This window comes from Pavona decussata, unplaced genomic scaffold (assembly GCF_977016875.1).
Source record: "Pavona decussata unplaced genomic scaffold, jaPavDecu1.1 SCAFFOLD_223, whole genome shotgun sequence".
NCBI lineage: Eukaryota > Metazoa > Cnidaria > Anthozoa > Scleractinia > Agariciidae > Pavona > Pavona decussata.
Window position 1 is genome coordinate 2,125,394 of NW_028145628.1, and position 24,931 is coordinate 2,150,324.

Consider the following 24,931-nt stretch of genomic DNA (forward strand, 5'->3'; position numbering starts at 1 on the left):
AACGATGGCCACCATTCGCGAGTGTTGCATTACAACAGTGTCTTGCCATGTACCCCCTCCCCCCCCCCACAAGTGTTGCATTACAGCCCCCCTCCTCCTCCTTGGTTGGCAAAGTTCGTACCGACTGTTCAACCAATAGAAAGCAAAACTCAAACCAAATGTCACTTGCTCGCACGCGTTTTCCCGCGCTTGGCGCCGGTTACATATTCTGAGTTCTGATTGGTTCATTTTGCTGTTTCCGTCTGCTGTGATTGGCCAGAGTAATTACTTTGGTTTTGGTTTTACGATCATCCAGATAAAACACCAACATTCACAGTCATCTTATAATGACAGTGATAAACAAAAAAGAAAACAAACGACAAACAAACAAACAAGAAACAGTAACATTCCACTCACAGTAAATGGTTTGGACCAAGAATTATGTAAGAGTTATATCCAAGTGCTGGCTGTGTTAACCGCTTGGCTGGTGTGCAGAATTTTTAATTTTCGAAAGCATTTGATAAGTACTTTACATATTTGAAGTGCTCATCTTTGAGGACTTTCTCGAGTGCTTTTACATTCATTTTAACAATGTGCGTTTACAAATAAATAGTGAACTTTAGCAACGATGACGGCGACGGCAGCAAAAACGTCACTTAAAATGAATTCGTGTCTTTTCAAACGTCGTCGCGATTATTCCAACTCGCTTTAAATGCCAAATGTAGGTAAAATTTCCTGGGGTTGAATTCTTGGATATCGCCCCCAAGTTTAGAGAGAGCGCAAGAAGTGTCTACGTCCCCTGAAAACGTCCCATCCCATCAGAAAATTTCGCGTCCCAGTCGTGCAGTGACGGCAAAGACATGTACCAAAAAGTGTAATGCACGTGCAGAGTTGTTGTTTTGGTTATTAAGCCTATTGTTTTTTCTTTTTTTTTTTTTTTTTTGACGTTCTTGTTGCCATCGCCGTCGTCGTTGCAAAAAATTCCCAAATAGTACAATTGTAAAAGTAGCCTAACTAAACTAACATTCTTTCAAATTCTTTGTTTTATGGCGAGTCTACGGCTTAATTTCTTGGAATCCTGAGTTTCGGGTCGGTTTCCACTGAATTAGTTTAGCGTATTTCTTTAATAATTTTTTCCAGTAGCACTGAACATCCTGCATGCGAAGGTGATCTTTAATAAACTGGTAACCTCTGAGAACAGAAATAAAAAACATACAAAATGAGCTAGGAACAATTTCCACGGGAAGATCGTTAGTGTGAGACTACACTGGACTTGAGGGACGGAAAAATTTTGTATTATTTCATAATTGTTATACCCACGAAGAGTCGTCAAAATATGTCTTTAAAAATCAAAACTGTTGTCGTTTATCAAACTTTTTCCTATGAAGCTTTTGCGGAATAAAAATAGTGTACATGCAGCGTTACAAAGTACAAACATTTCTTGCAACCTAGTGAAAAAGTCCATAAAAACCCTTTCCGTCCCGTTTAAAAAAGCGGTAGAAATTATTTCCCTCCTCCTCCACCCTCATAAATAAAATGGTCCGTCACTGAGTTGGTTTCATGAGTACCACCCCAACCTCGTTCCCAGGCCCCTCCTAATTTACAAGGGAAAAGTCCTGGGAAGAAGCTTATGTACGACCCCTGGTCTATGCGATCGCATTGTTTCTTTTGACACAAATGCCTCACCACCCTGGTTTTTAATTGGCTATTGGCGAACCCATCAAAATGCTGAGTGTCATTGTGGTGGACTGCACACGCGAAAGCGATCTATTTTTTCTGGCGACCCGAGGCTGTGTTCGGTCATTTGAGCCTCAAAACTTAGCATTTCTGTCAGCAATAAGATCAGTACATATGTGACCAGGATGCCTATATAGGGATATCACTGGTCTTTAACCCTTTAACCCCTAATATCAAAGAACAAATTCTCCTATCTTGTCCCCATACTTTTCTAATAAAAGTACTGTGGAGAAGTTATTAAATTATCAAGAAAATTCACCCTGGATGATCATGTCCTTAATTCTCATAACCTCAGGGGTTGAATAAGCATTGATATAACAAGGAGAAATTTGATGCTGATCACCGTTAGGGCTTAAAGGGTTAATTTACACAAACCTCTCAGCCATAGCTCTTGAAACATCATCATTTGCTTTGGCGAATTCTATGAGGTCCCTAAAAATCAAACATAACAGTAAAAGCAGGTAGAATTCAGTTTCATGTGAGGTTTGGGATGGTATAATTCCCGCAATGCGTAAAGTAGGAGCATAAACATTTGCATGGGCGTGCCAATTCAAATCACAATGCCACTAGCTCGCGATGACGCAAAATTTTAGCAATGTCCTCAGTATTTCCTCTTGTGTAATGAGTCGCTTGCTACTGAACAAATCGACGGCAGTTTTTTTATGGTCTATACTCTTATAGACCATAGAATGTCCAAAACTCAAGTGAAACCACGGGACGCAGGAAAATCCCCAGTTGTTTCACGCTATAGAAACCAGGCAAAACTCGGCCGTTTGCTGACGCATAGGACAATAATATACCTAGACTTTCACTCAACAAAACGAGCACTGTTATTGGCTGATTCTTGGTCACGTGCCCCTGCTCAAATACAAATATATCCCGACCGGGATACAATTCCGCAGTTGTTGCCCTCACAGTTGTTTGTTTGTTTTGCTGTGATTGTTGAAGGGAAAGTCTAAATATATAACAGGACTCTCGGGAAAAAATAACTGTTTCCCTCGGGACCATACATTAAGTGTTATCCACAAGTCATCAGAAAACAGTACTCTTCACTCACCTAACATTCTTGAGGTCCGTTTCAACCGGTATGTAATGGACCCAGGGTTTGAGAGCACGGTAAAAAAATTCAAGCCACTCGTCTCCAACGTGGAATACTAACGACTTGCACAAAAATAGATGCTTCAATCTGAAACTCGCTGCTACGCCTCGAAAGTTGAACAGGTATCTGTAAAACAAAAACAGCATAAAAAGGAGAGCGTTTGTTTCAATGCCAGTCTGATTTCGATGTAATATATCAAACACGAGACACAGTGTTTCATCATATATCAAACACCGAGAAGAGAGTTGAAAATACGACGCGTACCGGAGTATTTTTTGACGAAAAACTGAAACACTGTAACGAGTGTTTGATATAACTTCTCAAACAAACTGATTTTGAAGGGGAAATTAAGGATGCAAAAACGAGGAGTTTTTCACCAGATTTCCAAACACGTCACGGTGCATGATTTTTGTCTTTGGCTGTTGAATTATTAATGAGTTTGAGAAAGACTCTCCTGAAACCCTGTCAACGGTAGCGGCAGAGAGAAGCGACGGCCGGAAATACGTCTGCGTTCGCAGCCTATGTCAACGGAAATGCATTGTAAAAAGTATCCCTTCTCTTTTGACAGAAAACGTTGCAAAGTACTTTCATCCACAGTGTAGCGTTCTTGTATCGCCTTCGCCTATCCATACTTAGACGTGATTTTCGTTGAAAAACACTGACATACTACATTTATGCTTTGTGTCAAAAATGACGTCAAAGTTTCCAAGGGTTTCCATTTTTACCTATCCAAACAAAAAACGCGTAAATTTCTCCACTTTTAAATGCGTTTACCAAAGTCTCTGTGTTTACGTTTGATCGGCTTTTTTATACTTTTAGTGTTGGCAGTATAGGCGAACATCAATGTAAAAGGGACGTGTTTCAAAACAAAACGCATTGTTTTAACAGGGTCTATTAAAGCATGTCTTTAACCGTGAATGTTTAAAAAACGAGCAGAAGTGTTTTATCGGATTTAAAACCACGAGGAGCAGCCGAGTGGTTTCAGACCCGATAAAACACGTACTGTGAGTTTTTTGAACGGCTTCAAAAACATTCCTGGAAAATCGTGTGTCAAGAGAGTTCATAACAATGATGCTTTTGTGAACGTTGGAAATTAGCATACGAGAAAAACACCGCATACTAGTGAGGAGTGTTTCATCAGCTGAAAAAACACTGCATACTAATAAGGAGGAGGTTTATCGATACAAAGTCACTGCACGTGATGTATTATCGACCATTTGATTGGTCAATGGGCTTATGAATTATTAATGGGTTTTGAATACGGAATTAAAACCTGTATTCACAATGATCTTCAAGCTTGATCTCCTTGGCCGGAGGAGCATGTAATGTGTCCTGGATGATAAAAGAGCAAGAGAAACAGAGAAGACAAAAACATCTCTCAACAAGGTTTTCAAAGTAATTTTTCCCGAGCTCTAAGAGTTCGGCCAAACACGAGGGCTTACGAAGATCCCCCGAACCTTATCCCTCAAAGTATGAAATTGTTCGACCCCACTCGAGCAAACCTGGGGTGCTTACCATTTACGCAAACCACCCGGATGGAAATTGTACACATAAATACAAAATGATTTAGCTTGTCTTAAGGACAACATGCAAAAGGTATGAACATGAGCTGTAAATCCCAAAAGGAGTAATAAAAATGCATCACTTTGACCAGAAGCCCATATTTCAGAAGTACTCCAAATGAAATGATGCGTACCATTTGATTTTCCAACTGGAATTTCCGGGTTTTCCATGTAAATGGTAAGCACCCCTGGGCTCCGTTTCTAAAAACTTCCCGAAGAAATTTCGAAGCCGAATGGTGTCTTTCAAATCCGTTTATTATCGACCGGTGTCGGAAACGTAGTTTTTAGTACAAATTAGCCAATGTCTTCCTTAATTTTGTAACGTTTTCAACGTTTTACGTTTCAAAAGTATTAAAACTTGAAATACTTGCAATGAATATCGCGCATCTAAGATAAGTTTTAGGTCCCGAATGTTTTCAAGAGATTTGAGAAATGCACGCCTGTATTTTGGTCTAAACTGCTCAAATATTTCACAAAAAACCTTTTTTCGTAGCATGAAATTGCTGTTAAAACACAATGAAGAAAAGATAAAGGGATTTCTCCAAGAAAGGAACAAACTGTAAACAGTTTTAGCGAATTTTCTACAATCATCGCCACAGGACAGGGGCACCCAACGACAGTTTTCTCTCAAATCCTTTGAAACGCTATTTTAGGCTATCTGGAGTGTCTTTAAAGCTCTGTAGGTTCATTTTAGGCCGCGCTATAATATTTTTATCTGTTCGGTCATTCTAGGGGAACTTCAGTCATTTCGAAATTACTAGGGCATTCTTGTCCATTTCCCGAAAACCTTAGGTCTTATTTCCTTTCCGAAAATCTTAGCTGACCTTTTTTCGGTACCCGAAACGACACTTTTATCAATCTGAAAACACTAGGGCTTAAATTTTCCATATCACGAAAGTTCGAGGTGAAAATTCCCTCAGAAAATTGTAGGGGAATTAAGGACCTTCCGAACAGACAATTTACCGAAACGATCCGTTGGGTGCCCCTGACAGGAACAACTTGAAAAAAAAAAAAAAAAAAAAGGCCAATCTTTCACAAATTGCAATCCATTTCCACCCCAGCCATCCAGAGCCAAACATACTTTACACTAGTCTCTGTGCACTAGTAGGGTTAATGTTAACAAAACTGAACCGTTATTTTGACGTTTCCATCAATTTAACTACGTTATTTGGCTATTCAAAGCGACACACAAAAATCTTTCTTACAGCATCAGATTTCCATGCCTGGTTCTTGGTGTACTGTGCATCAGCTAGCTCGGGCTGTGCGCGAGACAACAAAACCAATGGATCCCGCTCGGCTGATGTTCTGTAAAGATCAAGGCATAGAAAAATATCGAGAAACCGATGCTTACAGAAACCTCCGTCCATAATTTTTATTTCGACAGTTAAATATTGACCTTGATAATGTATAACAAGAAAACTTGTATCTCCTATATACAGGCTTTGTACTCTTTCCCAAAAAGAATTTTCACGGACTTCTGAAGGCTCATGCAGGACTTCAAAGTGCAGTTCTCCGGCCTGCAGAAGTGTGTAAGTGCTGTATAATTTCAGTCACTTGTCAGAATACACGAGGTTACAGATTTTCATCATATTTTCAAGGATTTCCTTGCCGTTTCACGCAAGAAAATTTCTGACTTTGAGGATTACCCAAACCTGTAAATCCTGTAAATCCCATCTACACACTGGCTAGAATAATAGTAACATTTCCAAGCGTTTCCATCGGGTTTTGTGCAATTTTCGCCTTTGACCGCGTGAATATTGGGATGATTTTTTTTCTTTTATAACATAGTGACAACAAAGTATCCAAAAGTGGTACGCGGAAAACAGAATTCATTTGTGATTGATTACAAAATTCTCTAAATGCACTGTACCGAAAAACAAGGTTCTTATCAGCTGTTTACAAACACGCCACAATGGTATGGTCTGAACGAGAAAGTTACATCTGAAATTGTCAATGAAAATTTGCTTCTTTGAATTAGTTTGTACAGCCTAAAACTAAGCGACGGCAACCCGAGTTTGTCTACAAGTTGCACACGTCATTTTGTGGACGCACGGCCGTGCGTATATTGAGAAATGTACCCTGATGACGCCAATAGAAATTAGATAGGGAAGCACGCGCACTATGTTATAATTTCCTCTGTCCCAATTTCCGCGTGTTCACACAGCGAACAAGCGTGCCTTGCGAATGAGCCACCACGTGATTGAGTACCACCCAACCAAAAAGAATTTTTTTTCACGCAACAGCAATAGAAAAATAGCTAAAGAAGGCACAAAACCCGACGGAAGCGCTTGCTACGGAGGCAATAAAATTCCTAGTTCCAGTATACACAAGCAAAAAACTATTAAATAAAAAGAACAAACCAACCAACAACAACGACATAATGCATCAGTCAATTCCAGCCGTGCCCATCCCTCCCCGGGCAATAGTGGGGCATTTTTCCACCCTGTCCATCCCGGGTCGGGCATTAGCCTTCCACCCAATTACCCCAGGGCATTTGACCATCTCACTTTTTTCACCCTACAGCATTGTCGCTTCCTTTATGACAAATTCATCGGCAAATACAGTAAGTATACGTCTAGATAGGACATAAAATGGGACGCTAGAGCTGTAGAATGACCTGTTTTTGCACTAACTATGGGAAGCAAGACCCAGCTAGGACTTAATTTGGCCTGAATTAGCTTAGATTTTACTGAAAGTAAGACGAGAAACAAGAAAATGAAACATTTTTGACATGTTTGAGCCACCACCCCGGGGCATTTGAACAACTATTTTGTCCCGGCGGTAGGGCATTTGTCAGTTTATTTTCAAAAAGTCCTAATTCCTGGGGGTCGGCCTGGTGGGGGGGGGGGGGGGGGGGATGGGCACTGTTGGAATTGACTGATGCATAACTGATCTTACAATGATGTTCCACTGCAAAGGCCACTCACAGCCAAGGGTGATGAAAGGTAGCTGATAGAGTTATTTTAACTTACCTTGATCCTCTGAAAAATGCCTTTGGCTGTTTCTTATCCCATGGCCACTTTTTAGCTTTCCTGTACGGGAAAATGTCTATCTAGTACTGTACATTATTTGTAAAATAATACACAGGTAAATGTGACTCATTATATATACTAAAAGACTGTCAAGACACCAACTATTAAGGTGGCCGAACACAGTTTTCCAGTACACAGGTGTTAGTAAACATTATTTGAAAACTACGTACTTCTGAGTACCTGAAATTAGCATGGTACAAGATAAACTAAGAAGGAATGAATTTTGACAATTCTTGTTGAGTAAGGTGCCATTGCCATGGCAATGCAGTAAGCTATTAACCATCCAGACTGAGAAACTGAGTTATTTTAGGAGCAACACTCATCTTAGGGATCCATTTGGTATAAAATCAAGGGATCGATAGTATTTGCTTACCACAACCCTAGCGCGCTTAATAGCATCACTAACAGAATCTGAGAAGTGCGCGCAAACTGTGTTCGGCCACCTTTAGACTGAAAACTGTCTGCATTGAGGATAGCCAGATATTAAGAGCCTAAAAATAACAACATATGTACCATAACCTCAAAATGGCCATTCTTCTACATCAAAAACCCTAAAAAAGTCCAAAACCAAATCTTTTGCCCTACCACCCCCCCCCCCCCCCAAAAAAAAAAAATCTAATCACCAAAGAGTCCCCAGTCACTGATTTCACCCCAAACAAGGGCTTTTGCCTCTTTATCACTAAGATACCTAAGTACGCCATTACCTCCCACCACCTGGAATAAATCTAAGAAAAGCTTATGCAATACGGAATATACAAGGTGCGAGTACTCACTTGTCAATCTCTTCTCTCATCAAGTCCCACCTCCCCAATCCTGTGGGGTAAATTGGCCACACTGCTGGCCCCCCCTCCCAGAACGTCCATGCAGGATACATGATGTCATACTCATTAGCTGTCTAAAGAGATAAAGGCATGCACAAAATACTATTAATATGCTGGTGCAGTTTTACAAGACTTAATGAATTGAAAAATACATGTTTAGGGCACCTTTAGAATGGGAAGGATATTGAATGGTAATTCTGAGACACACCGAGGCTCAGACCCAGGTTAAATTTGGCTAAATGTAATTTAGGCTAAGTTAGACTCGAGCCAATGCTGTCCTGCGGTATTTGGCCGGGCATGCGCGTTCTGGATCACATACGGGTTTTGCAGGGCATGATATGTGATGCTTTCCAGATGTGTGAGGGCGTGCATTCTGCATCGATCAGTGAATCTGCTCGTGGCGTGCTTTTGCTCCCTGTCCCCCCCTCCCTTCTTTTGGTCAGGGTAAGTATGTGGATTGGTAAGTATCTCCACTGATTCTTTCAGTGTGACGGTGCCTGGGTGGTTGCCGCTCTCAGGGTTGCCATGGATACCTGCATGCTTTGCTCGTTTCTTGCACAGTGCCACCTTCTCTTAGGCACCTTCTCCAAGCTCATCTATTGACGATGAGTTTAACCTAAGAATTAGACTGTACAAGCTGTAACCTGATAAATTCACCGTAAATATTGACCTGTGGCAAGTTTACAAGTTTAGAAAATGGGCTTTCAAGACCAAGGGCTGGATTCATAACGCACTCTTTATTAAGATGCATCCTAAGTATTGTTTAACTTTAATCTTTTGTTGCCATAACAATAGATAATTGTTTAGAATACTCAGGATATATTTTAACTTAGAAGGGCTTTTGAATCTGGCACCTGATGTCTACAAACTACCAGATTCTAAGACTGTCTAAACTTTGCTAGATTCTGGATTTTTCAAGGGTTCAACTTATTTTAGACACCCCTAATATGTAGTGTCCATACCTTACTGAAAGAAAAAATAGGTAAAGGCTTTGACCACTTGGGTATCTGAGAGAGTAAAACAAATATGTTAGTCAACAGATTAACATCAAATGGCAACATAAACATGTAACAGACTCTTGCACAATAAACTATTATAATTATAACAGTGTATGGATCTACTGGCACAAGGACAAATTCAGCTCATGTTAGCTAGCAGTATAAGCTCTGACACTGTTCAATGAACCACTCAAGATATGTTTTACAGTATATACCTGTGGATAGTCCCTGACGTTAATCCTCATTTCCATGTCTGGCAGTTTGTCAATCATCTTCAAAATAAAATGCTCCACCCCTTTACACCTGATGATGACAAACAGTTTTAAAATTGATCAAAAAATTATAACAATATAACAGTCAACCTACATCACACATGACCAGTATTTTTGAAATAATTTAAACAAAGTTTTTTTTATTGACATTTTGGTATGAAATAGGGACTGGGTATAGATTTTAACCATTTTGGTCTGAAAAACTGAAAATGGGTATGGATTTAACAGAAACAGGTAGGGATTCTAGAGACCAGGGGCCCGTTTCTCGAAAGTTGCGGTAACTTACCGGGCCTGGTAAGTGCTTTTGTTGATAAAAGTTTTTAACAAAAGTCAATTTTTGTTAGCTTTGAACACTAAATTTGTAAATCTTATAACTCTATGAAAACATTGGCCAAGTGCCATGCCTCTAATCACTGTGTAATCAGCGAAAAAACATTTGAAAATATACTTATCGGGCCCGATAAGTTACCGGGACTTTCGAGAAATGGGCCCCAGGCCTGAAAATGGGTGTGAATTTTGGAAGCCATGTCTGAAAAAAGATACCAGAAGATTCCATATTTTGGTCTGAAATAGTGTCTGGGTTTGAAGAGCTGAGCCCTCACACCCCACCAAGAATTGCTTGGAGTACCCCCTCCCCCTGGGGAAAAAGGCAACACAAACCTGAATGGGAACATGCAATCAGTGTCTCTGTACAATCTGTGGTCAATAATTTGATAATGTACTCCACGCCCGGCAGCTTCATCAAATTCACTCCTGGTTATACCTCCTTTGTCTTTCCAAATTCTTAAATCGTCATCTATGACATCACTGTAACATGCGCACTTTTTGTTTGAGCAATCTTCATACTGAGCTGTGGCCTTCTTTATTTTGTCAAGATAGGTTTTCCATGATTCTTAAATGTAACAACATGTTAATAAACATTTGAAAATTAGCATTTAGTAAGGGGGTGTTTACATGTGAAAACTCGCACTGGTGCAAGTTGATACCGGTATGATATTGTGATTTCATACCGTGTTTACATGAAGGGACACTTCATGTCGATTGACATGATTGTGACGCCATTTTGAATTGGATATTGAAGACTGCACATGCGCTACCCATTCCAGACTCCCGAAAGAGTGATTTCATGCTGGAGCAAACAGCTGTACCACGTTTACGTGACATAGAAATAAGTTTTGGTACCCGAATGAAAATCTTGCTCCGGTACAGTAACCGGGGTGAACTCGCACCGGTATGACTCACTCCCTTATGAGATTTTGTGCTGGTATCATGTAAACGAATACAGAGCCACAAGAGGGAACTGGAGTGAACTCGTACCGGAATGAAAGTTGCGCCGGTATCATGTAAACACCCCCTAAAATGTTAGACCTTAGAAATTGGTAGTCAGGCTACAAACTACAACAACATTAATTATTATTATTGCTCTTGTAGTTTACAAAAGTCCAGCGGGGGTCTTGGGGAAAATAAGTCTGTACTAGGCAACAAATCATCAAATAAAATTTATTTGATTATTTGTTGCTTAGTACAGACTAATTTATCACAAGACCCCCTCTGATCTAGACTTAGCTCTTTCTGTCTACAACACTCACTATGTTGTCCACCTACTACAAAATAGTTTGATAGGGCTGAGATAAGAGTATTATTACTCTCCCATAGATGGGGTACTTGTAATACTCCCCCATCCAGGAAGAGTATAGCCTGCAGAACAGGCAGTATTTTGGGCGGGGGTTTTCAGGCAAGCGCAAAGCGCGAGTCATGTGCGACAACAGGGGCGCCAAAAATATTTTTTTCACAACCCCTCCCTTCAAACTTGACTCGCGCTCTGCGCTCCCCTCGTGCTTACCTCCACTCACCTGAAAAATGCAAAAATAATGCTTGTTCTGCAGTATAAGAAGAGTATTATCCACCACCCCCATTTATACACATGGGTAAAGAAAGGCAATGTTATATAATGAGGATGGCACTGAAGAAAATATAGTCTGCAGCGCAGGTGTGTCCAGGGGGTATACGAGTGCCAGAATCTTGGTTAATCGTAGCTGCCATGTTAGGTTTGTAAAATCGTAGGGAGCTGGGAAAAGGTGGCACTCTTCTGCTTTTAAAATTCAAGATGGTGGTTATATATAGCGTCCAAGAAATACACCTGCAGTGCACAAGTCATATTAAAATTTACAAACTACATACTGCTGGTTTAAAATAGGCAGTTTTTCTCTTGTACTTTAAGCTCCTGTTGGATCTTGCTGCTAAGAAAAACAGGTTGAATGGCAGGCTTAAGTCTTACAGTTGTTTGCACAGTTAAAATAGACCTGCCAGGAGACTTAATACAAAACAGTGACTTAAAGATCTAAGTCAGAAAAGTCCATGAAATATTGCTTATTAGAGAATTGACACCATCTTTTAACGCCAAATCAGACTCAGTTTGAGCCAAACTGTGTGTGTGACTTTGCACACTTATTTATTATGTTAATCTTCAGCAAACTGTTTCTGAGAGTTTTTTCTAATCATTTTGAACGAGTTTAAAGGGAGTTCAAGTCGTGTAAATTTACATAAAAGAAGCTGAGCTAGACAAAGACTATAGCATGGATTGAATCTGTTTGCACATTCAAACGCGGTATAAATTGTTTCATATACAGCATTTCGTTAATTAAACAGTCAAGTTTGGTCCTGCATTACATAAAAAACAATAAAATATGTTAATTAATTGAAAAGATATCCATACGTCTTGATCAAAAGAAACCTTTCCAGGACTTTAAGTTTATTACAGGGCATAGATTTGACTTACGAATCTGCTTGATTTAAGCTGCATATTTCATATTCGATAACAGAACTTGTTCTGAAGTGTTTCAGCTCAGAACTTCAGTTGGAGAAGGGCCTATGTGTATTTCAATAACAAAACAAAATGTTAATAATTATACCCAACCTTTAGGAAGGTACTTTTCTTTGCCGAGTTTTTCTTGTTCTCCTTCACAGGAACCATCTTTTGAGCAATCTTCACGTGAATTAGCAAAATGGATGTGAGAAAGAAATAATGAAAGAAATATTGCGTGAGTTACAATATCCATTGTGGGAAAGACACAGCCAGAACAAATTACATGATGTACGTACTGTACAATTTGCAGTAACCGCTGATTGTCCCTCGTCAGTAACAAATCGGAAAATCCGAACTTCTCCGATTTTTATTAGCCAATCAGAGATGCTTACGAATGCTGCCTTGCTGGTCGTTTTTACGATGCACTCAGGACGGAAATACGAAAATCGCGGGCGCGGTCAACTGATGTTGACGGAATTTCTTTGTATTGAAGTTTTTTGTCCATAAATGAAGAGTACTGGACATTGGCTGTTGTTTAATCCCATGCAGGTATTTATTGAAAGATTTCTGACATTATTTGTGATTACGAAGCATAACAATAGCTGCAGTTTTGTTTTCAAATACGAGGATGAGAAAAATAAAAACCGCGGAAAGCCGCATGATGTCTGGCTTCCGTCATCGTCCTCGTGAGACTCGTGATAAAACTCGTGAATTTTCAGTTTCGGAAATAGTGCATTACAGCTGGTTTCATCGAATATAAATATAACGGAATTTCTATCACTTTTTATTCCAGAAGCAGCATCGCTACAAGCTGGAAGATTGGATCGTTCCTTACACAGCTAATAATTTTGTTTTCTGATTTATTTTAAGTAAGAAACTTATTTATTAAGAGCTGACCAAAATGGCGGAACCAAGGCGAAAAAGGCTAAGAAAAGCATTTTGTGGAAAGACAGGGAGCGTCTTATCCATGCTGTTCATGACCAGTTCTTTTTTTCTTGTTGAAATCATCGTTGGTTATGCCACAAACTCGATGGCCCTCGTTGCCGATTCTTTTCACATGTTATCGGACATAATGTCGTTGACAATCGGATTTTTTGCCTTGAGGTACTCCAAGCGCAACCAGAGAACGGAGAGAAACACTTTTGGTTGGCAAAGAGCTGAAGTGTTAGGCGCTTTGGTTAATGCTGTGTTTTTAATAGCTCTTTGCTTTTCGATTCTGGTCGAGTCGCTAAAGCGAATCGCGGAACCCGAAGAAATCACAAACCCAGTCTTGGTTCTTATAGTAGGGGCCATAGGTTTGGTTGTGAATGTCATCGGATTGATTTTGTTTCATCGTCACGGTCACGGGCATAGTCATGGTGGAGGAGATCACGGACACAGTCATGGAAAGGAAAATGGGAAATCTAAACTGAACGATTTGCTTCAAGATCAGAACGGAGCAAATGGCATTGACCGGAAATCCAGCCATTCGGGATCGGAGGAGGAAAGTGTAATGATCAGTGAAGTTTCCAATTCAGCAATGCCTGAAGGTATGTACAGGGAGGAAGGCAGTTATTTAAGGAATTTTTGTTTTTCGTTTTCGTTCACAATATTTACAAAGACTTTGTTTCCTTTGCATCCATCGTTTTTCTCAAAATGTTCATTTTCGAAACTATAATAATAATAATAATAATAAATGTCACTTTATAAGCCTGATGTCAAGTAAGCTTATTGGATTAATTTCTTATCATCATATTATATGAGTGTTTGCATGAGGCTATGAAAATATGCAGTATTCTATCTTCTCAGATGCTTTTGGAGTCTGTGATATTATCACGTAACCTTGATTTCATTGTCTCACACAAACCACCCAACCATGTCCCTAACATCTGATAGCAGCAACATTGTCGTTGAGCTTTTGATGGAATTATTTAGTGTTAGAGGACTCAAACTGGACCACATATCAAGTATAGGTTTTATTCAAACATGATAATTTCCATGTTATTTTGAATGCAGCTGAATCTTCAGTGTCTAAATGCGGCTATTTTGTTTTGTAAATAAGCAATCTTTTATTGTCTTTGTATTGAGGGAGCGGTATTGTTTGACATCATGACCCTGTGTCCTTTTTATTGTGCAGCAATACTCTTGGCGACATATTCAAATTCAGTGGTGGCGTTTTTATTATTATAATTAGGTGACGGGATGGGCTGGAAGTTCAGCTGAAACTGTAGTTTTTTTTATAATAGAGTTCTAAAGTGTGACATCACGAATATTTGAATTTTTGAAATAATGGAATTTGTTAGTATATTCAGAAAGAGCATGATGAAAAATGTCAACTTGCCAAAAATCAACATCTTATTGCAATTTGGGGGCAAGATATTAGCTCTGTTCTGCCCTGATGACTCCATACAAACCCTTCTAATTTTGTCTCAGTTCTTCAAATTTGGAACTGAGACACCAGGGCATAACAGAGCTAATATCTCACCCCCAAATTGCAACAAGATGCCGATTTTTCCAAGTAGGCATTCTTCATCATGCTCTTTCCGAATATACTAACAAATCCCATAATTCATAAATAAGTTTTTGTGACATCATCACTTTAAGACTCTATTAAAGTATGTCTCATAGGCCATTAAAAACAAAAGTATGATGAACCCAAATTATATCATATACTGAGTGAAGAGCTTAAATTTTATTCTTGTATTTATGCACTCTATGACTTTCACAATCTCATACCCAGAGTTCTTAGGCTCTTTGGTCAGTGGTTGTTTTTTTTTTTTTTTGTGGTTGGTTGCCAGGGAAAACTCTAGGGAAAGTTAAAAAAATTACAATTTTTGATTGGCTGCTCCTTAATGGCTTGCATTGTGTTACTGTAGAAATATTGCGGGGATGAAATTGCCCATTCCGGAGTTTAAATGGAGACTGAGGATGAGTTTTTTTTCATTTAATCAGAAATTGGAGTCCATCACAAGAGAGATCACATTAACATTAGTCAGTTTACCAAGTTTAAGGTTTTGTCGTTAGATTGCAACCAAGTAGAAGGCTTTCAAAAATTGGAAAAGTGAGAGACTTTGTATGGAATTTGGGGGACCTTCACAGCACAGCTATGCCATGAAGCATAACCAAACTTGGTAAACTTACTAATTTTATGTGATCTTTCTCTTTATGGGGTTCATTTCTTCATATGATGAACTATGAACGATGTGTGGAATAGGGCCCAGCTGCTTTATGAACTTCGGAACAGGCAATTCCAGTGCCCCGGAGTCTCTGCTGTCAACTAAACACTGGCTAAAAGAGCCTTAGGATTGTGGATATGAAATTGTGACTGTCATGTTCTTTTTCACAGTTTATCTGACTGCTGATAATGGGAAGCTCCAAACAGTTGTGGCCAAATCTAACACATCACGCATCAAAGTCAAGTCCAGTGCGCAGCTCAACATGAGAGGAGTATATCTGCACGTACTGGGTGACGCACTGGGTTCTGTTATTGTTATCATCAGTGCTCTGATCATCAAGTATGCTTCTGGCAAATGGACTATTTATGTTGACCCCGGCATGAGTATTTTCATGGTTCTTCTCATTTTGAAGACGTCTATCCCACTGTTGCGAGAGTCGTCACTGATCTTGCTTCAAACTGTCCCCACACATATCAAAATCAAGGAGGTACAGGATCGGCTACTTGATCACGTTGAAGGAGTACTCAGTGTGCACGAGTTTCATGTCTGGCAGTTGGCTGGGAATAAGATTATTGGTGAGTTGTGATGTTTTGATCGCCATGCCCCTCACCTCTCCCTCTCCCCCCCTACCCACCCACAGAAGGGAATAGGGAACTTAAACAACGACAACGGCGATGGCAAAGAGAATGCCACAAAACAATAGGTTTAATGCGGAAAAAATTGCTCGGCACGTGCATGGTATGTTTCTGAACATTTCTTTGTTTAGTCAGCAAAACAACAACATGAAATGGCCAGATTCAAGGTTTTGTGGAGAATGTGAGCACATGACGGTGAATTTTTCATTCTCCTTCATTACTTGAACGCCGTTCCTATCAATTTAGTTCTTGGATATTTCACCCACATTGTGTACGTTGAAGGAATTGGAATAATCGCGGAGTAGTAGAAGTAATGCAAAGTTATATTTTCAAGCGATGTTTTTGTTGCCGTTGCCTTTGTTGCTTTAGTTCCCTATTGAAAATTCCATGGGGTGGCGTCGTTCTCAAAGGTCAATATAAATGGAATATTAATTTCCAGGTTTCAATATTGCTGCATTTATTATTATTATTATTTATTAACAATTTTGGTTGTTTTGTCAGCCTCTGCTCACATAACATGCCGATCTCCAGATGAGTACATGGGCATTGCCAACCAAATCAAGAGATTCTTCCACAATGAAGGCATCCATTCCACTACTATTCAGCCAGAATTTGTTTGTGAGGACAAAACAGACAGTCAATGTGCTCTGGTGTGCGGGCAGGACGAGAACTGTGCAGCACAAAAATGTTGTCCTGGTGAAAATGAAAGTGAAGTGCGGAAACGTTCTGCCTTAACAGATGGTGAGGTAGTCCTGTTGAGTCGTGTATCGACAGTCTAATTTAAAATGTTTTTTTCTTTCAAAGACTGCAATGTTGTCCTTTAGGTTACCGTATACCTGAGAAGCAAATTAAATTAGTGACAAACAAAATTTGCTTTGACTTGTAGCTTTCAAAAGGTGATTCGGACGCTTGCATTTAGAGGTCATGAAAAATTTGAGAATTAATTTTATTTCAAAATTCTTGGTATAGTTTGATAGCCAGCTCTATAAGCTTTAATTTGATATAGGGGCTTAGGTAACTACACTTTAAACCAGACACGCTACATCGCTTGGAGGTGAGGCACCTCTAAAGGCATACGGTAACCTTAAGAGAATGAAAGTGAAGTACGTAAGCATTCTACCTCAACAGAGGGAGAGGGTTTCCTGTTTGACCATGTGTTGGCAGTCTAATTCAGTCTAATTGTTTTTGCAAAGACTGCAAAATGTTAAAAACACTAAGTGCCAGTACTTAAGAATACTGCAACACAAGCTTAACACATTTTTCTTGCTATTTGGAGAGAAACTTCAATTTGCAGTCTTTTAAGCATGAATTGTGATGGTTATAATTAATCTGGTACCCAGATCTTCTTACTCTTCGCGAGAGAACATGTGGTAGAATTTGTTTTCATGTGTCAGGAATGTGACACATAGCACAACTGACAACTGGGCATACCCAACATTTGTAGCAAAAAGACTTTGCTCACAAATTGCCCAAAATGGCTTTTCAAGTTCAATTTGTTGTGTGTACTGATAATCATTGTTAGAGACATCATTACCTTTGTAATTTTTTTTCTCTGAAGACAAGAGGCAATAGTGAGTTAAAATTCATTCACTGTTAAATATTACCAATTAAGAAGTTGTGTTTCAGTTATTTCCACCAGTGCCCTAACCACCCACAAACCAAACAAGCAAGTTCCCCCCTCCCTTTCCTGGGCCTGGTTGTTCGAAAGCCGATCAACTGAACGCTAATCCACAATCAAGAGTTAATCAAAGTTTTCATCTCGCTCATTTAAAATGGTTTTAAAGGCTGATGCCAAGCTAAAGGTAAAGAAAAGTCTATGTCAGTACTGAAGGACAAAAATTTTGGAAGAATCTTCATTGATTAGTAATTAAACTCAAATCGTAGTTCATGTTAATCCAGGGTTAGCTTAATTGGGCTTCGAACAACTGGGCCCAGGTGGGGAGTAAGGAGCTGTTCAATTGCCCTATGTTACAGCTAAACCAATAAGTTGATTGGTCAAAGCTAATTCAGGCCAAACGAAGTCTCCGAAAAGACTAATTTTTCTGTATTGCTCCAGTGACCGTTCGTTGTGTGGATGTACCATCCCATTTCATCCTTCTTAGACAAAGTAAATCACAAATTTACTGACTTTGTAGATCAACTTATCATTGAAAGGAAATGACAGTGCTGTAAGGTGAAAACCACAATGGCTGTCAAAATACCCCAGGGTATACTAATGCCAAGTCCCTGGGACAGTGAAGGAATGCCCCCCCTCCCCCCAATGCCTGTGGGAGGGGGGAGGGGACGGTGGACACTGCTGGTGTGAGCCCACAACGTTGATCATTACATATAGTTTACTATTATTTTTACATATAGTTTTGTTGAATTGAGTAGAATAATGGTACACCTACCAGAGAGAAGCTCTTACAAAAATGTATTTATAAGCCCAGGGCTTAAAACCATGTTTTCATGTTATTTGTTGAATATTTATTTACACAGCAATGTCTTAATTCAGTGGATGTGTAACCTATGTGTGTAACTTAATTTGTGTACACTTCCATGTCAGGGCTCTCAGTAGCTGATTACGTTAGTCTGGTGTAGTATTGATACTGTTGATTTGTCACAGTCTAACCTTGGTTTCATACTGAAGTCTTAAATAGTAGCTGTGAAACTTTGATTAAATTTGTTGATGGACCTAATATTATGGGCCAGTTATTTAAACAAAGTCTAACTTAGGGCGCGGTTTAAGACAATCCGTGAGCCTCCAAATCTGTTTATAAGTGGTTTGTGTTAAGTAGATAAATAGTTTTCTAGTGTGGCCAGTGGGATACAAGCCTTCTAGTTGCTGTTCAGCAGTAGACAATGTTTAGATATGGCTGTTGGCAAAATTGAAAATGGCTTAGAACGTGGTTTTGTTAAACACCGTCTAAACTGTCTTTTTAACTCGTGAATGCGCGCATGCGCAATGAACGAGTTATAGCGATAGCTGACTCTCGACTTGGTCGGTCGATCAGTCGATCAGTCGGTTTTGTCGTTAACTTTCGGGCGTGCGCAGTGAATGAGTTTTAAATTCAATTAGTGGAAAAAAACACGCGAACATTTGTTGTTCATGGCGCATCAGGAAATTCTTATTCAATATGTAGAGAATAATTTGACGATCATTTAGTGCAAGAATGGAGATTTTTCGTTCAATCTGAGCAAAGTTTCAAGTTTTTTCAGTTTTTCAGAAAGTCCGGGGTCGTAAACTCAATTAGTGAAAAAAAAAAAAGTGAAAATTTGTTTCACGACGCGTCAGAATTCTCTCATTCATTCTGTAGAGAATAATTTGACAATCATTTTAGTGTAAGAATGGAGATTTTTCGTTGAATCTGAGCAAAGTTATAGGATTTTTTCGTTTTTTCTACGAAGTGCGGTTTCTCTCAAGAATTAAAAATAATTTAATTTAGAAATAATTTAATTAAAAAATAATTTAATTTGTCAGTTTTCACGCGAAAGTGGAACGTGCCATGTCACGCATCATTGACGTCGTAAACAAAATTATGCAAATGAACACTTTAAAATCTTGTCAGCTTTCATAGAGGTTTCAAAGGGAAAAAATGTTTCATTTTCGAAATTTACAACTGGTAATTTATGGGAAAGCAAAAGGACGCGGTCGATAAATAATTCTTATTTAGCAAGAGCTTGTCATACTTCATTATTTTTACTTGACGATTGCGTGGACTGAACTCCAAAGGAAAAATTTCACGCATTTATGTCGGGCATGAAATGTAATGCGATACTTTGTTGAACATATTTCCCTTTGTGAGATCGGCTTGCCCTACAGTAATTTTGTAATTTTAATTCCCAAAAAAACTTCACTTGCCGGGCAAGTGATGGTCAGAATCCACTGGCCCGATCGCAAAATCCAGTAGCCCCGGACTATCGGGGACACGAATTTGCATGACGTAGCTGCACATGGCGTGCTTCTATGAACTTTGAAAAAAAAAAAGACACGTGATTTTTTTTTTTTAATCGGCGCATCAAAATAATCTTATTAAATCTGTAGAGAACAGTTTGACAATCATCTTTATAGTACAAGAATGGTTATTTTTCGTTACATAATCGGGCAAAGATATAATTTCTTTTAGCTTTCAAGGAAGTTTCCGTAGCCGTCTAAATTTCAATTACTATGTGTCATCTGCATTCACGAGTTGGCTCACAGGAGCCTTTGATATAACTAACCCTATGTGTCTGACAGAAGAGGTTGGTGTAAAATTGAGACCTCTTTCCTCTGCTGGGGCCTTTTTCATGTTCGAGCGAAGACAAATAAAAGCGCTTTAAAGGAGACTGGGGAGAGGGACAAATATGAGGAGCGCGGGGACGACCAGCGTTCCTGCCCCTCATCTTTGTACCTCTCACTATTTTTTACCATTTCCGTTTTTCTTCCCTTTTCCGGCCGTTTTGCTACAAGGTCGTTTTGCTCCACCCTTAAGTGTGAAAATGTGATTACCGTAATTCTCATGAGTTCTAGCCTCCCACGCAGTCGTTTTTAGGGGACTCGTATACCTCCTCCCCACAAACGCCGTTTGTGGGGAGGAGGTAATACGAGTCCCCTAAAAACGACTACGTGGGAGGCTGCATGAGTTCGGGTGCAAAATTATCTTAACTCTTTCTGCGTTTCACATTAGGTGGATTGCATTGCCGCCATGTTGGTGGACAAAACAAAAGAAAATTTGCTCACATAGTTTGCACAAAAATGGCAGTTAATTTCCAGACGAGAAAAATCTCATTGTTCCTGTTCACCAACATGGCTGCCATGACGTCACGTGGAGTAAATTGAGCTGCAATATTCAAAAATATGCCGATTTTAAAATGCAGCGAATGGACTAAACTGCGGTGTAACGAAACGACCGGTTAGCCTTACGAATAATATCTATTTCTCTCAGGGACAATACAGCGAGTGCACGCAAAAAACCTGCCTCGACCCAGTTGGCTTGTTAGGTCTCCTCGCCGAAGGCGATTTTTTTTCGCTTGCTTGATCGTTCGCATTTCTATTGCTGGTGGAAATGAAGGTATACTCATCTGTTAGCAGTGGAATCACGGTGGTGAGCAGGGGCTAGCGTGTCGGACGTTCGGTCGAAGATAAGAAGTGTTTGAAGTTTGAGGCTAGGTTGATCTCTGCAGTATCGTATTGTTTCTTTAGACAAAGAACTTCACTTCCGGGGGGGAGGGGAGAAGGACTCCCATATAAAACCGACTGGGGTGAACGTGTTACCTTTTAGGGGTTAAGATTCATGGTTTGGTACCCCTTAGGGTGCGAAACCTAAAATGACTTCTGTCAGAGGTATGGTGGTACCTTTTAGGTTATTGAGCCAAAAAATATGAGTGGAAATGTCAGTCAACTGATTTTGGTACCTCTTAGGGGAGGCATTTCTTTTTCGGACCACCTCCCAAAGACAGAATCCTGGTCACTTTTAAAGGGTTCTTTTCAAAATTTCTGACGATCACCCTCGTCACTTATCGGGCTTCACTCCACACTCTCCGACCATCTACCCAGGTGTACATTAAATGGGTACTGGTGACATTCTGCTGGGGGTAACCCGCTTGCAACAACAACAACAACAATTTATTTGGTATTCCCACATGAGTACATGGTATTACCTAAAAATACAAGACGATTTCTCATTAAATTAATTAATTAACGTCTGTCTATAATTCATACATGAATGGATATAAGCAGCTGTAAGTCTGCAAATAGTAGGATCAACACTGTTAAAAAGAAAAAAGATTTTTGAAATATCGTCAAAATCATTGAAATGAGGATATTTTCTTATTATGTCTTCAAAAAACTTTGAACGTAAATTATCGCAAAGGTGCCAATTGAGTATAAAATGCAATTCATTTTCAACTTCATCTAAGTGGCAGAAAAGGCAAATTCGGAGATTTTCTGGGGTTTTGGGTATTGTGTGTCTGCCAGTTTCAACCCTTAATTGGTGATTTCCGAGACGAAATTTATTTATCGTTTTTTGTGAGAGGGATTGTTTATGGTGTTCAAAAAATCAGCTTTGTGAGAGTCAGTTTTAAACATGGAGTAAAACTTCAATTTCTTGTTTTGTTTCATCAAATTTAATTGATGTTAAGTCAATTCTTTATTAAGCGTTAGTCTGACCTGAGAGATAAAAGTGTTGTTCTCATCTAAATTTAATGGGTTTAGGTTTGCTTTTTTACAGAGGTCATTAACTTTTTGCATAAGGCTCATCTGGTTTTTGTCTGCCATATGTGCTGATATGTGTAAGCATTGTATGTGTAAGCATTGTTTGGCAATACTTGCAATGGACTAGCATACCGTCAAGGGGGAGTAGCAATACGTCTAGTTGTTTAATGCTACTTTTGTGGCCTTCAGGCTGACTGCAGTTCCCGGACACCACTCACAGTCCGCTATGAGTCCGCCGAGCTCAGAGGGCCCTTTCTTGCTCCAAAGATTAAAAAAAGACCCGTAATCTGACACAGGGGCGACCACAAACCACTAATCCTGATGTCACAGGTGGATGTCTCAACGACCTCAAACAAAAGAGACACGTTCGTTATCACTTGTGGGCTTTTAGCCTGCGAAGACGGATTTCTGGCTGTTGTTGATCACGCCGCCGAGTTGTTATGATATACGATAGTTCTGTATTACCGCGTTTATATTTAACAATTAGATTATGAGCTCGAGATTTCTATCGCGTGCGCCCTCATCAGCTATCACGCATAGAAATCGAGAGCGAATAATCTAATTGTTTTAGTATAAATCTACTACTCGTTCAAAACTAAACAAGTAAATTATCTATATCCTCATCGCAGAGACTTCGAAAACGCGACGAAGCGGCCGCCATTTTGTTGCAAACCGCTGCTCGCTAGCTATCACAGTTTAGTTTAAAAGTACTGCAGCCGACGTTATATGCTAGGAGTTTATAGGATTCATAGGAATAAAGGATTCGCTTGACACGCTGCTATACTTACAGGTTCCCGTAAGGGCACAAGGGGACGCACTATAATCATCTACTAGTTTTATTATTTATCAAATAAAGTTGAACATTGTTATTGTTGCTACAAGAGTATAGACGATAGAAAACTGCCGTTTGTTTTTTTTATTCTTGTTTTTTACAATAACATAGAAAAAGTACGAGCGGAATTGGCTCTATTTTCCGTTGAGAAAGTACGCGACATCGGACGTCATATTTATTGTCTGTACTTAAGACAATAGCTACGAACCAATCAGCGCGCGGGAATTTTGAAAGTTATTGTAAAAACTTGTTTTCAGACGTGGCCTCTAACATCCTTGTCCACTTTTAGACCTGTTATGATCCTGTTAATCTAGTTTGTAATAACGGGTTGGTCGGATCAACGAGGTCGTAAAACTAAGGAAATGACTGGGATTGCAATTATTTCGGGGAACAAAAAAGTGGTCGTATAAATAACGAGGTTGTTGTATTAACGAGGTGGCCGTAAGGCGGGGTCAGCTACACTGTACCAAAAATACAGTAGAAACGAATGGTCGGTTAATCAACAGAGGCGATAAGGTAGTTTTACTACACCCGTTTTGAAACCATTGGTGATCCTTGCAATCTAATTGGTTCTCAACAGTGCGATTTATTCTCTAATTACATCCATTTTGAAATCACTGGTGATCCTCGGAATCTGATTGGTCCAAAATGGTGCAATTTATTCCCAAATTGCACCATTTTTTGCTCTAAATTGCATCCTTTCTTTAGCCCATCAAAATGGAAATGAAGTAACACAAATAGTATATTAATATTGACAATGATACTCTGTGATTTCAAAATGGATGTAATTAAGTGGTAATTGCACCATTTTGAACTGACTAAATCGCATCATTTTAGACTCTAAATCGCATCTTTTTAACCAGCCAATGAGAAAACGGGATTATTTAAATTGACCAATCAAATCGTATAAATGGAATTAAACTGGCAATATTGAACTTGAAGTTTGCACTGTTTTCGCTTTGCTTTTAGAGCTTAAATTTCCTAGAATTTTTTAAATGATTTTTTTGTTCGGATTTTTTAAATATAGCATATTCTGGGTCGGGGAGGCTGAAATCTTTTATTTAGACACTTTTTTGGGCAATATTGGGGGATTTCAAAATGGATGTAATTAAGTGGTAATTGGACTTTGTGTCGTGCAATTTTGGTCTGAAATCATACTTGTGATTTCAAATCGAACTCGCGCTGCGCGCTCGTTTGATTTTGAAATCACGCGTATGATTTCAGACCAAATTGCACTCCACGCGGTTCAATTACCAATATAAATCGCACTATTTTTTGCTCTAAATCGCATCCCTTTTTAGGCCATCAAAATGGAAATGTAATAACAAAAATAAAAAATTAATATTGACAATAAAACTGTGTGATTTCAAAATAGGTGTAATAAAGTGGTCATTGAACTTCGTGTTGTGCAATTTTGGTCTGAAATTATACTTGTGATCTCAAAATCAAACTCGCGCTCCGCGCTCGTTCGATTTTGAAATCACGCGTATGATTTCAGACCAAATTGCACTCCACTCAGTTCAATTACCATTATTGACCACCGTAAAGAGATTCCAGTGCTGACGTTTCGTCAGAGCGAATCAGGGGATCGTGGGATGTATGTGGTTTATATCATAAGCAAGCAGTGAAGCTACGATATCAGGGACCTTCAGAACAAAGTTCGAGCACGACTTTCAAATTTCAAATCAGTCACATCCGCAGAACTCTCGCTCCTTCCCGTTGTTTACCAGCAGATAAGGAGACTCTACAAACAAGATTGGTGTGACAAGCGGTTATCTTAACCACGCAAACTTGATTTGAAAAGTTGTAGTCGTAGTCAAATCGGACGGTC

The 24,931-nt window shown here is 39.4% G+C and overlaps 2 protein-coding genes and 1 long non-coding RNA gene across 3 annotated transcripts in view; 1 reads left to right on the forward strand and 2 right to left on the reverse strand.

Moving 5' to 3' along the window:
* Window positions 1–418: 418 nt before the first annotated feature.
* LOC146459107 (protein O-glucosyltransferase 1-like) lies at window positions 419–12,611 on the reverse strand. The gene is made up of 11 exons (XM_085090054.1): window positions 12,418–12,611; window positions 10,161–10,392; window positions 9,444–9,531; window positions 9,193–9,237; window positions 8,183–8,304; window positions 7,350–7,409; window positions 5,583–5,682; window positions 4,089–4,147; window positions 2,774–2,941; window positions 2,092–2,148; window positions 419–1,170 (listed from the first exon to the last, which is right to left on the reverse strand). The coding sequence occupies exons 1-11, from the start codon at window positions 12,557–12,559 to the stop codon at window positions 1,035–1,037; spliced, it is 1,209 nt and encodes a 402-aa protein (XP_084946180.1). The 5' UTR covers window positions 12,560–12,611; the 3' UTR covers window positions 419–1,034.
* Window positions 12,612–12,729: 118 nt separating this feature from the next.
* LOC146459108 (proton-coupled zinc antiporter SLC30A1-like) lies at window positions 12,730–18,774 on the forward strand. Its single transcript, XM_085090053.1, has 4 exons — window positions 12,730–12,855; window positions 13,100–13,835; window positions 15,632–16,036; window positions 16,598–18,774. Exons 2-4 carry the CDS (start codon window positions 13,208–13,210, stop codon window positions 16,873–16,875), a joined length of 1,311 nt encoding a protein of 436 aa, XP_084946179.1. The 5' UTR covers window positions 12,730–12,855; window positions 13,100–13,207; the 3' UTR covers window positions 16,876–18,774.
* A 4,319-nt stretch (window positions 18,775–23,093) lies between these two features.
* LOC146459109 (uncharacterized) overlaps window positions 23,094–24,931 on the reverse strand; it is a 76,217-nt gene continuing 74,379 nt past the window's right edge. The window contains exon 2 of the long non-coding RNA XR_014858082.1: window positions 23,094–24,538. This is a non-coding gene — a long non-coding RNA (uncharacterized LOC146459109). The remainder of the gene's footprint in view (window positions 24,539–24,931) is intronic.

Excerpts from the sequence above, each read along its gene's own strand:
- LOC146459107 (XM_085090054.1), bottom strand. The coding sequence starts at position 12,559 with ATGGATATTGTAACTCACGCAATATTTCTTTCATTATTTCTTTCTCAC. Across the intron at positions 8,305-9,192 it reads CTATTTTTTCTTTCAGTAAG|ACAGCTAATGAGTATGACAT; the intron begins GTATGGACACTA and ends TTATCTCTTTAG. Across the intron at positions 1,171-2,091 it reads TCAAGAGCTATGGCTGAGAG|AGGTTACCAGTTTATTAAAG; the intron begins GTTTGTGTAAAT and ends TTCTGTTCTCAG.
- LOC146459108 (XM_085090053.1), top strand. The coding sequence starts at position 13,208 with ATGGCGGAACCAAGGCGAAAAAGGCTAAGAAAAGCATTTTGTGGAAAG. Across the intron at positions 13,836-15,631 it reads CAATTCAGCAATGCCTGAAG|TTTATCTGACTGCTGATAAT; the intron begins GTATGTACAGGG and ends TCTTTTTCACAG. Across the intron at positions 16,037-16,597 it reads GGCTGGGAATAAGATTATTG|CCTCTGCTCACATAACATGC; the intron begins GTGAGTTGTGAT and ends TTGTTTTGTCAG.